The following is a 12528-nucleotide window of genomic DNA, read 5'->3' on the forward strand; positions in this document are numbered from 1 at the left end:
TCATAGGAAAAGGAAGGACTAAGTTACGAAGCTTTGTACTACTGAATTTTTTGTAGCTTATAACCCCTGTTATATTTGTATTTCATTCTTACAAGAAGATAGTTTTACTAAGCAGATGGAAGCCCAACCTTTTTCCATACAAAAGTTTATTACTCAATCTTTTAGAAGCATGCACTCATACATTCCATTCTAAATAGTTGTGTGATTTTAAATTTGAATACAGCAATAATCAATTCACATACAATAGGTGTGGCAAATCTAAAGTGGGTCAAATCAATTTTATTTCTAGCATCTATATTTTATTAATTGTTAATTTAGAATGTGAAGCCAATTTATAAGTGAATGGTCAATTTCTTCATTTTTCACATTTATATGCAATGTATTCTTTATTCATTCTTTAAACAGACACTGAATAATCCACATATATTAACCAAATTAGTACTGCTGGTTTCAGTGAGCAAGGTTATATTAGGCCCAGTCATTTAAAAAGGAACCAACATACTACTATTGCAGCTCAATATTGATTAAAGATTTCTAGCCATACTGCTATTGTGATTATACAATATTTCAGAAGTTCATGGTTTGCCCCATGAAATTAACACTAACGTTTTAGATTGCCCCTTTTAACCGAACATATCTACCACATACAATCATATATTTACAATAGTAATCACAATAGTCAAATCTTTGTACATATATACATAAATGCATTCTATACAGTTGGAATGGAAAATTTCTTTGTTGATGGGAAGTGTACTGTATAATAAATGGCAGAATTGAATGAATTTTTTATCAGTGTTAATCCACTCATCAATGTTCACATGTTATACAAAATCTTGATAGGCATAATGTAAGCTTCAATTTTTCCATTGGGATGAAAAAAAGAGGAGAGTATATTAAATAAGTATGTTAACCAGTGCTGGGATTCAGCCAGTTCGCACCACTTCGGGAGAACTGGTTGTTAACTTTCTGAACAGTTTGGCAAACTGGTTATTGGGAGAAATCATTAGGGCAGAGAACCAGTTGTTAAATTACTTGAATCCCACCACTGATGTTAACCAAAACTGAACATACAGTTTTTGCATTAAGTCAGCTATTAAGTTTATTCCTTCAATAGGCCAAGCTTTTTTAAAGCTTCCTTTCTGTGCTCTTCTGTGGCGCCTTTAGGGCTGATTTTTACACTAACACATGCTGGCCTAGGAAGCTTGGAGGGGTGCTGAAGTGGGTAAGATCGTCGCTCATGACTTTTGTCCCACTCAACATTATGTTGTTTGTTTTCCTTCAGATCAACAAAGTCTTTCCCTGTGCCAAGAGATGCTGGGCGCATCCGGTTATTCCTGAGAAAATTTGGAGTGATTTTGCTGAGAAAAGATCTTTTATTGTTCTTAAAGTTCTCTCCCTCCCTTCCAGAAGTGTTGCAACTGCTCAGACCTACACCAGATCGTTCCAGTGTGTTAGATTTGAAATTTGCCTGTTGGATCCTTTGGATGCTAATCTCAGTTGGTTGGACTTCTTTGACATCAGTTTGGTCAGACTGCTGGACAGATTTCTTATTAAGAGTAATGTCATCCATGTTTACATTCTCCCTACTGCCAGTGTAGGACATTTCTCTTGCTTTTGAGTAAATAGAAGTTTTGATCACTTGGTCATCTGGATTCTTTTCATTATCCAAAGGGAGTCCCAGTTTCTCAAGAGCCTCCCTCCTTGCCCTCCCTTGTTCTTTTTGGGGGGCATAGGTTTTATCCATGGAAAAGTCACCAGTTGCAGCTCTAGGTCTCCCACTGAATGGCAATGATACTTTTATCTTATGTGTTGGATCTATATTAAGTACCGCCACATTACTTTTGCTGGTTTTGAGAATTATATTTGGGGGCAATTTTCTGGGTTTGGGGGCAATTGGAGGGCCTTGCTTGAAAGTAGAATCCAACTGAGATTCCTCCAGTATATGTTTATGATCAATTTCTTGATGATTTACAATTTGCTCAGAACTTTTCCTGTTACATTTAGGAGAGACAGATTTCAGAAAGGATTCATTTCCAGCTGCTGTCTCCATCATCTCCAGTGGGAATTCTTGTTCGACAGCTCTTGCCTCATATTCTTCCGTTACACCTTGATTCCTCTTACATTCATAATGAGATGTTGCCTCATTTTCAGCATGTTTCCAAGAATCAGTAAATATTGATTCATGCTGTATTATGAGATGGCTCTTCCTCTGGTCTTGGAATGGTTCAGGAGGTGGAATTACTACTGATTCCAACTCAGAGATTCTTCCTTGAGTACCTATCTCAGGAACTTCTTTCAATATGTCCAATGTCCCATGCTTAGAAGTGTCCCATAAAGTTGGATGTAATGGAGGAAGAGTTTTTTGATCATCAGCATTAGTTTCTGGTGCTTTGGCAACAAAAATCTTGGAAGTCTGAACAGTATTTTTTGCCATGATATTTTTGGGAAGGCTGTGGTGGCCTGGGCTTAAGTTGGCAGCAGGTATTGAACCAGAAAGAGAGGTGTTGCCTTTTGGATCAATTTGTTTATGCTTTCCAAGATAGTCAGGATCCAGTTCTACAAAATAAAAAATAGAGATAGGGGAAAGACAAGGTAAACAGTAATATATCCTTTTTTTAAAGCAAGAAACAAGAGGAAAGAAAGTTATCAATAGAGGAAATATAAGTCAAGGAGGAATAGAAGCAAATATTCATTTAGATTTTGCACAGTCATTAGATTAAACTTTGGATGAAATAATAAAATATGAATAAGGTATCTATGAGTTTGAACACATTCTCCAAGAGTTTGAACATTTCTTCCAAGAGATGTAGATGAGAGAAACTGTAAAAATGCTGGTTTTCTATACCAAATTCAAGTGCTTATATTGTTCAGTCATAGAATACCATCTTTTATGAAGGAAGATAAGTTCAAAGTACAACTGTATAAAAAAAACTTATTGAAAAATTTCCAGGTTAACCATATTTAAAAAACAAGAACTATATCTGAGACTCAACAGGTTAGACATTTTTAATGAAAAGCTAAAGAATGTAACCTCCCTTATTTTGATGATGTGAATTTTGAACCAAAGACAACTATTTCCTGAAACTTAATTTCTTACAAGTTAAATAAACATAAAACTTCATCTCAAAGCATCATATTTTAAAGTTATCAAATCTTAAAACATTACATGGGACAATCTGTACTATATTAAAGCCTTTTCCGATAATTTGGATGGCAGAATAAATATCAACTATTTTGTGACCTTAAGGCAGAAGTCTTCAAACTTGGCAGCTTTAAGACTTGTGGACTTCAACTCCCAGAATTCTCCAACCAGCATAGCTACTGTATGTTAGCATAGCATAGCATAGCTGGTTGGAGAATTCTGGGAGTTGAAATCCACAAGTCTTAAAGCTACCAAGTTTGAAGACCTCTGCCTTAAGGCATGCTTATACAAACAGGAATTTAAATCTGTGTCTTGTTTCTTCAAAACTCAGTCAAGAATTACTGTTCAGTTGAAGTATTCCCACTGCAAATTGCTTATAAAACAGTTCAGAAACTTACCTTTGGGGACATCTCTTGTAGGCCATGTCCTTGGAAGTTTGGAAAGTTCAACAGCTTCTGCCTCATCAGTAGAAAGTCCACTGTCTGCTTCAGCATCTAAAGAATGCAAAGTTTCTTCAAGAAACATAAGACATTCTTTTTCTTCAACTGTCAGATAATCAAAGCCACCGTCACTCTTTGAGACAAAAAAAAAAGAACAAAAAATTCCTGAGTAAAGGAGGAGTTATAAAAGCTTGCTCTTAAAAACAAGAATTTCATCTCCATTTCGTGTCTTCCATTCAAACTTACCTATGCAATTCCTGGGAAACATTAACCAATCTTTCTAACCAAGGTCAATAAAATGCTAACTTTTTGTCAAAATAGAGCATACGTTTGTTTGTTTGTTTGTTTGTTTGTTTGTTTGTTTGTTTGTTTGTTTGTTTTCTGCAACCACCATTGCTGAAAATAGTTCAACTAGACAAACTATAAATTAATTGAAATAAAATGATTAAATATCAGTTGTGGTTTGATCCAGATAGGCTCAGTTCCTTACTTGAAACTGAAATTAGATCTAAGGGTCAACAATGAAAAATAAAAACCACATATATAAACAGCTTATGAATTTTAATTTTAATACAGGGTTGTAAAAATGCATCAACAGATACAATGCAGCACATATTTCTGACAATCATTCCTCAACACTTAGAATATTACTTTTCTAATTTTTCAGCATGATTCTTTTAGCTACTGCTCTACCTGTACAACCATAATTCTTGTTAAATACTCAGTTTTGGAATACAGTTCACTACATTATTAACATTTTTAAGATTTAAAGGTTTTCCTAAAATGTATTTATATACATTAACACATTATTCCAGAAAGATACCTAATGATCTCTTGACTACCATATGGGTCAATAAACTCTCAAATTTTTTATATCTCAAAAACAGAAAATCTGATATCCATCCTTTCAATATATTCTTTGAGTTTAATACACCCTACATTTTTTCATGAATCATTTTTAAGTAGATACCATTTTAACATTTTTAAGGACATGAATCAATTGATGGGGCATTATTGGTGATTCCAGTTCTTAGCCCATATTTAAAATATACAAGAAATGTCCATTTAAAACATCATTTTGTATTTATTATTAGATTTATTTGTCACCCCTCTCACTTCAAGGAAACTCTGAGCAGCTTACAAACATTAATATTATTAACCTATATATAATAAGCAAGTATTATTTTATAATACACATAAGGAATATTTTTACTATACTTTACAAATTATCCAGTGCCATTAAAGCAATAGATACCACACAACTTTCAAAAGAAATCAATACACAAATAAATAAAGTATTACCATTTCAAAGGAACTGGAGTTGTTGCTGATCACACTGTCACAGCTGCCTGAACTGTCAACAGTTTGTGTGGGATCTGGTTCAGCTATTCCTACCCATAAATCTTTTTTAGGCATATCAAGTTAAATAAGAGAGCAATCCGTATGATTCAAGGGTTCTGGGATAAAAAGAAAACAAAATCATATATATTCTGCAATGTCAAAACATATTTAGGACAAATTAAGAAATATTAAATGTTTTGCTTTTTTACATTTTCATTTTTGTATAACCTTTTTAAAATATATATATATGCTCACTGAATACATTTATGAAATGACTGTTGTTGTTTTGTAGCAGCAACTCATGACTATGCATACAAAAGTGTCCAAATTCATACCACTGAAATTCTCTGGAATTATGGGTATCTTCACTTCATTAAGATTATATAATTAATGAACACGTCTTTAACCTGAAAGTACTTACCGGTACTCCTACAAACCTGATTTACATGGTGTGTTGAAGGTGATTATGCATCATAAAATTACTGTCCACACTTAGCAATCACACAAATACACCTTCTCTAGATTGATCTGTCTCTAAGTAGTTGTTCATGTTTTATAATCACCACTATAATCAAATCCACCCATCTTTTTGCTAGCCATCTTCTTCAGTCTCCCTATAGCTTTCCCAACATTATAGATTTCTTAAGAGAGTTAGGTCTTCACATTACGTATTCAAAATAATGACAATTTGAGCTGCCTTTTCATTTTTGCCTCAAGTGAAAACTCTGAATTGATTTGTTCTATGAACTATTTGATTATTTTCTTAACTATCCGTGAAATTCTTAGGGAGTCATCCAACAACAAAGTTCAAAAGCATTAATGCTCTTTCTAGTCTGCTTTTCAAAGTTCAACTTTTATTTCCATAAAGTATTATAGGGGAAATGATGGCTTGCATGATTTCTGATCTTTCACAACTTCTGAATATCTTTCCAAGGCTTCATTATTATCAAGTACAGGTTTCAGTGTATTTCTTCATTTTTGGTTTCTTTTCTGTTCACAATCAATCCTAAAAGGCAGAAGTTATCCATCTGCTTCATATCTCCATTCTCAAATATTGAAGATATTTGCAAAATAATCTAAGCATTATTTTCTAAATTAGGGTCAATTGTCCTATTGCATATAATACTACCCTGGTTGGAAAAAAAAGATAACCAACCCCAAAAGAGAAAAAGACTCCAGCAGCTCTCCACCAGTAATCAGCAATCAGATCAGCAAAGATGAACCTCCAAGGTCAACTTCAGACCAACACTCAAGTAAGCAATACCCCAATCAAAAAACTGCCAACAGTAAGTAACCCAGCCAAAGAATCCCTAAAACCATCTCCCACCCACACAGACAGGCAAGACACCAGAATATAAACTGATAGCAAACAGCACTCCTTACTAGCACTGATGATGCTACCTAGTTAGGGTAATGAAACATTTGCAAGAAAATAAGCAAGCTCAGAGAGCACCAAGGACCCCTCATTGTAAGCCATTCCCAAAAGGCATGACCAGTTCCTTATCTTTTTATGAGCAGTTAGCCAAGCTAGTTGAGGATTATATCCAAAGGGCACCAGGTTAATGAATACTGCTATAGACTCTGACCTGGTTTAATTGCTATAAAGTTAAAGCTGGAAATATAAAGTTTCCAAAGAGAGCTCAACCCAGGGAACTTTATGATCATGCCGAGGCAGTTTTTTGAAAAAAAAAATGGTAACAATTCTTCCAAGATAGTTCATGAGTTCCCAGTTCAGTTCACAGCTCTGATGTATATTGGTGGTCTCCCAACTAAGTAGTAATCAGATATGCCTCTGCTTAGTGTCTCAGTCCAGGTCAGTCAGGTGCTACCACCTGCTTAATCAGTAAGTGAAAATCTTGTTTTAATTTCTCCAAGGTCATTTTAAATGGAAAAAATGCATTAGAGAAGCACATTTTATTTTGCTTTGTGAAGAGAAAGCAAATTTATTCCCACATAAAATCATAGGCAAGGAACATGAGAGTGGCCTCTCTAAATGCTGTCGTGCTTTATTAACTAATAGTTATAATACCTATTGGCTAACAATACTGAAGAAATGAAGATTAACATTAAATAATTCAAAGTTGTAAGCAGTCACAGGTAATGAGCCTATTTACTTAGGGCAGAGGCCAGGGTGTGTGTTTACCTGCCACATACCTGACATTCTTTAGAGAAAGGAGATGGAGAATGCCTTAAAGCAGTGTTTCTCAACCTTGGTAGCTTGAAGATGGGTGGACTTCAACTCCCAGAATCCCCCAGCCAGCAGTGCTGGCTGGGGGATTCTGGGAGTTGAAGTCCACCCATCTTCAAGCTTCCAAGGTTGAGAAACACTGCCTTAAAGAGACAAGTATACACTCAATGCAATCACTTTTAATAAAGAAACATTTAAAATTAGGGTCACCTAGATAGCTACATCTTTCTATCGTGAATAGCATGTATTTTTTTTTGAGGGGGGGAGATAAATATATTTCATTTTTCAATGAATTGAAGTCTAGATTACAAACAGGAAGTTCTAAACTATGCCTGCAAGACTAGAATGAGGCCATATCCAGAAATTCTAGGTTTAGCCAGTATATACGTGGTGTCCTCGATAATCCTACGAGTAAATCTGGTTGCGAGCTTGTAATTTATCTCAGGTCACTTGATAAATTTTGTTCTTGAATGGAAATTTAACTCCTCATTGGCTTTTTTGTGGCTTAAGGAAAATAAGAGGCAGGAGTATTAGGTATGTTTGCCAGTTTGATTTACAAATAAAAAGTCAGAATAATAATATTAAAGCGTATATGTGACACTGATACATTACATCATCCTAGGTTCTTGGAAAGAACTCAATAAGTATGAAGGCCAACACCACATAAAGAACTAGCAATGGTGACTTCATATTATTGTGAACAGAGAATAGTAATTCTCATCAAACCACAACTATCTTCCTATTCCAGGTCTTTGGGAAGGACTTGATAGGTGGATAAAAATGCCAATCTAAACACCTGGCTGACTGTGTGATAAACCATAATACTATTACTATTAATAATAGTCCTCACAGTCACTCATGCCCTTGTCACCTCACGGTTAGATTATTGCAACGCGCTCTACATGGGGCTACCCTTGAAAAGTGTTCAGAGACTACAGTTGGTCCAGAATGCAGCCGTGCAAGCTGTTGTGGGTGCACCTAGGTACACCCACATTACACCAATTCTCTGCGAGCTGCACTGGCTCCCTATTGGTTTCCAGTCACAATTCAAGGTGTTGGTTATTACCTTTAAAGCCCTACATGGCTCAGGGCCAGGTTATCTTCGAGACCGCCTTCTACCGCATAGCTCCCAGCGACCGGTAAGATCCCACAGAATTGGTCTCCTGCAGGTCCTGTCAGCTAAACAATGCCGGCTGGTGGGTTCTCAGGGGAGGGCCTTCTCTGTGGCTGCCCCAGCTCTCTGGAACCAGTTACCTCCTGAGGTCCGGACCATCCCCACCCTATTGGCCTTCTGAAAAGCGGTGAAGACCTGGCTTTTTTGGCAGGCCTGGGGCCATTGATCTCGCTTTGCGATCTGACGAGATCTGGCCATGAATGGTGTGAATGGGTTTTAATGTTTTTAATGTTTTTAATTTTTAAGTGTTTTTATAGTGATTTTTTGAGCGTATTGTGAGCTGCCCTGGGTCTTCGGAGAGGTGCAGCATATAAATTGAATAAATAAATAAATAATAAATAAATAATAATGAAGTATTATACGGCCAATACATAATAACAAGTAGCAATGGCTAAGAGCAAGAAAGTTGAAAAAAGAGGCACAGGGGCTAATTCTGGTTGCACAAGGCCAAGCCTTAAGAACAAATGCATATAAAACCAGAATTGAGAAAACAGCAATAGACAGCAAGTGCTACCTCTGCAAAAAAAATCCTAAAATATCAGTGAAGAATTGCTGCAACAAAATCACCCTGACTGACTACAAACAAAGACACAACAAATTAGCAACAATGGTAAGTTAGAAGAACTGCAAAAAAATACCATTTGCCTGCAAGCAAGAACTAATGGGATCATTAAATGGAGAAAATAATGGAACATAAAGAAACCAAAGTGCTCTGGAACTTTAGAATTCAACTGACAGACACCTGCCAGATAACACACCAGATTTAATAATTGTCAATAAGATTTTTTTAAAAAAGTCTGGATAGTGCACATGGTAATATCTGGGGACAGTAGAATAGAACAAACTGGGGAGAAAAAAACATAAAATATAAAGACCTGCAAATAGAAGTAGAACAACTGTAGAACTGTAGCAGAAGAAAGCAAAAATAATACCTATAGAAATAGGCATCTTAGGTGCAATCCCAAAACATCTGGAGAAAGCAAAAATAATACCTATAGTAATAGGCATCTTAGGTGCAATCCCAAAACATCTGGAGAAAGCAAAAATAGTAGCAGTAGTAATAGGCACTTTACGTGCAATCCCAAAACATCTGGAGCACCTTTTTAGCACCATCGGCATTAAGAAAACCACCATCAGTCAATTGCAAAAGACAGTTTTAATTGGAACAGCTTATATCTTTCAACAATACCTTTAACACTATCAAATATCAATATCTGCCTATTTCAGGTCTTGGGAAGGATTCAATAGGTGGAAAAAAATACCAATACCAGTCTAAATATCTGGCTGAGTGTGTGACCAACAATAAAAGAATGTAATCCTCCATCACAGTTCCTAATCACTGTGTCATAACAGTATACTCTCCTTTATTTTGGTGGATTAGTCTGGACTAACAATTATGCAACAGAACATGAAGAATTTAATAGATTTTGTTCCCAAAGGCACATATTGTCATTTCCTTTAAAAGCAGGAACCTATCAGAAAAATATGCGCTTTCATCTCTTCCATAGTTTTCTATAATATTGTATCTGAGCTAATTACAGACTTTAATTCTAGGCAGGTTCAGTGAAAATGCAGTGCTAGACTATGGGTTTAGTAAGTTATAAAATAGGAATATGCATTTCTGCAACATATTGGCATTGTCCATTTGCAGGTCTCAAGTCATGATGGTGTCATCTCAAATACTAGTACTATCTTTCATGTCTTCAATGAATTACCTAACTCTTTGCAATTCTGCTATTTATTTTCTCCTGATCTTCCTTTTCTACACTTTTAAAATAAAAAGCACAGAAATTCAATCTTTGGGCATTCTGACTGTCCTACTGAAAATGTTGACTATATAAAAATAACCCAAAATGAAAAGATTTGAATCTTTATCCAAATACATTTTAATGTTAATATCATAATTTTGTTCCATTTGCTTAAGCAATTAATAGTACTATAAAAAAATAAAGCTGTCTGAGAGTTTCCTACCACTCCCTACCCAAGCTTTGTTAAATACATTAGGCCATACTACCTTGTGATGGTGTGGTCACAAGCTTTATTCCAGTCAGTCATGTTTTTAGCTCCACCCCATGCTTGTGTCACATTGTGTAAATTCTTCCCACAAGAGATGAGAAGACTATTCCTCTTACACTTATTTAACCTTAGTAGTACTGGGCTACATCTAATACAGTGATGCCACGTTTGCTAGAAGTTGTGTCCATTCAATGTACAAAAAGCATCTCAATCACATCATCACTCCAGTGAATTGTCCTACACCGCAAAGAGGAAAGTTTTCAGATTACAGGATTTTGGAGGCTATAGTTCTAGTATTTAATTTTCACGTAATAAAATAGAAAAACTCTTAGGATGAATGCCTGAATCTAGTTGCCATTCTAAATTTCCTATAAGGTTCCAGAATGTGATCGTCTAGCATTAGCATGGGGGGAAAAAAAAACTATAAAAGAGAGTATAGGTAAAGACCCAAGAGAACACCACGTCAAGGCCTTGGCAGCTATTCAGAGATACTAAATAGCTCCCAGTCCTGTTTTACAAGTGGCTGCCTAAATCTAACACAGCATCTTTATCAACATTAATCCCAATTCCTCTTGTCATAGACAGGCAACTTTCAATCAAATTACTTGTCTCATGTTACAGTATTCAATACTTGTTACAGAGAAGTTAGGTAAAACAATTTTCTAAAACTTTTGGATCTGTAATATAGGAAAAAGATCTAAAAATAGATTTACAGAAGAGTGAGTCAATCATAATATTCATTCAGTTTGATTTGGAGCTCACCCACCTTCATCCTAATTTTAGTTCAGAAATCCAGATCTCTTTGCCTTCTGATTTACTTAGTAAAATTAGAAATTAACAAATGAGTTTAACTATGTTTGTTTCAAGGGACGCAGTGGCTCATGGCTAAGACGCTGAGCTTGTCAATCCAAAGGTCGGCAGTTCAGCGGTTCGAATCCCTAGTGCCAAGTAAGGGGGTGAGCTCCCATTACTTGTCCCACCTTCTGCCAACCTAGCAGTTTGAAAGCACATAAAAAATGCAAGTAGAAAAATAGGGACCACCTTTGGTAACAGCGTTTCGTATACCTTTGGCGTTTAGTCATGCCGGCCACATGATCATAGAAATGTCTTCGGACAGCGCTGGTTCTTCGGCTTTGAAACAGAGATGAGCATTGCCCCCTAGAGTCAGGAACGACTAGCACATATGTGCGAGGGGAACCTTTTTATGTTTGTTTCAGAAAGCAGTCTGAAATCTCAAGAATTATAATATTATGTAATATGCCAGATTTTTTTTTAAAAAAGGTGCAGAGTTCTTGCATTACACATTTTCAAAATATGTGGGTGTAGTTATTTTTGTTTTTAAATTCAATTTAGGCACCAGCCAACATGGGTGGCTCACTCTCTCACATCAACTCTGGGTGGCTCAGAATATAATAAACAATAAAACATAATGAGAATAAAACAAGGTGGGATCTGTCATTCTGTACAAAAACAGACAAAAAACACATTCAACTTCCATTTTTCATTAGTAAAGAAACTACTAATAACATTTTTATTTCAATCAGGGATTACAGCTGTCGGTACAACTTGAGAATCTGTTTTTCAAAAGGAGATTTCTTTCCATCATGTTGGGGTGCGGTAAAATTTGTTATGAAAATTATATATGGTACAACCCTAGTTCTAACTGCATCAAGGGAAAGAAACCCAGCAGACTTCTGGTGAGGATTTATGATGAACCAGATGTCTCTGAAAAAGCAGAAAATGCACTGCGATGGAGACCAGGAGCCAAAAGATGAATTCTGGCTAGCTCCAGAAAGAGCGATCATGAGGTTGGCAATCCAGATGATTACTTCTTGTGAGAAGACTTCTGGAACTGAGGTCTTTGCAATTAGTTTATGAATTGAGTAGCTGGAGGTGGGTGGGTGGGGTTTCCACCAAGCACACTGCTGTAAAATACCCTTTACGGACATAAAATTAGCATGAACTTCATTTCTTAATCATTTTTGTATATAATTAACTTATAGCTAAAAAGGAGCTATTTAGAATCTTTGGAGTGACAAATTTTATAGTACTTCAGTCCTTAGCGAAAGAAGTTTTAAATATAAGCTAAAAGACTTTAAAAAAAAAATGCAAAGAGAAATCATTTCTCTATATGTTTCTTTTCTTTCTCTTTATTATATTCTTATTTTTTAATTCCTATTTTTTCTTTTCTACACTTTCACTTTCACTTTTTTTTTATTCTTTT

At 35.6% G+C, this 12528-nt stretch overlaps 1 protein-coding gene across 1 annotated transcript; it reads right to left on the reverse strand.

The window, feature by feature from the left end:
* Positions 1 to 273: 273 nt before the first annotated feature.
* Positions 274 to 5001, reverse strand: CUNH1orf116 (chromosome unknown C1orf116 homolog). Its single transcript, XM_070939800.1, has 3 exons — positions 4888 to 5001; positions 3544 to 3718; positions 274 to 2559 (listed from the first exon to the last, which is right to left on the reverse strand). The coding sequence occupies exons 1-3, from the start codon at positions 4999 to 5001 to the stop codon at positions 1103 to 1105; spliced, it is 1746 nt and encodes a 581-aa protein (XP_070795901.1). The 3' UTR covers positions 274 to 1102.
* Between the last annotated feature and the right edge of the window lie 7527 nt (positions 5002 to 12528).

This window comes from Pituophis catenifer, unplaced genomic scaffold, assembly GCF_029215685.1.
Source record: "Pituophis catenifer annectens isolate HBS135680 unplaced genomic scaffold, rPitCat1.0.hap2 SCAF_3, whole genome shotgun sequence".
Classification (NCBI taxonomy): domain Eukaryota; kingdom Metazoa; phylum Chordata; class Lepidosauria; order Squamata; family Colubridae; genus Pituophis; species Pituophis catenifer.

Bases quoted from the DNA above. Each gene is read 5' to 3' on its own strand.
- CUNH1orf116 (XM_070939800.1), bottom strand. From the start codon at position 5,001: ATGCCTAAAAAAGATTTATGGGTAGGAATAGCTGAACCAGATCCCACA. The intron at 3,719-4,887 runs GTAATACTTTAT...TTTGTCTCAAAG, and splicing joins ACTCCAGTTCCTTTGAAATG to AGTGACGGTGGCTTTGATTA. The intron at 2,560-3,543 runs GTAAGTTTCTGA...TTTATTTTGTAG, and splicing joins TACAAGAGATGTCCCCAAAG to AACTGGATCCTGACTATCTT.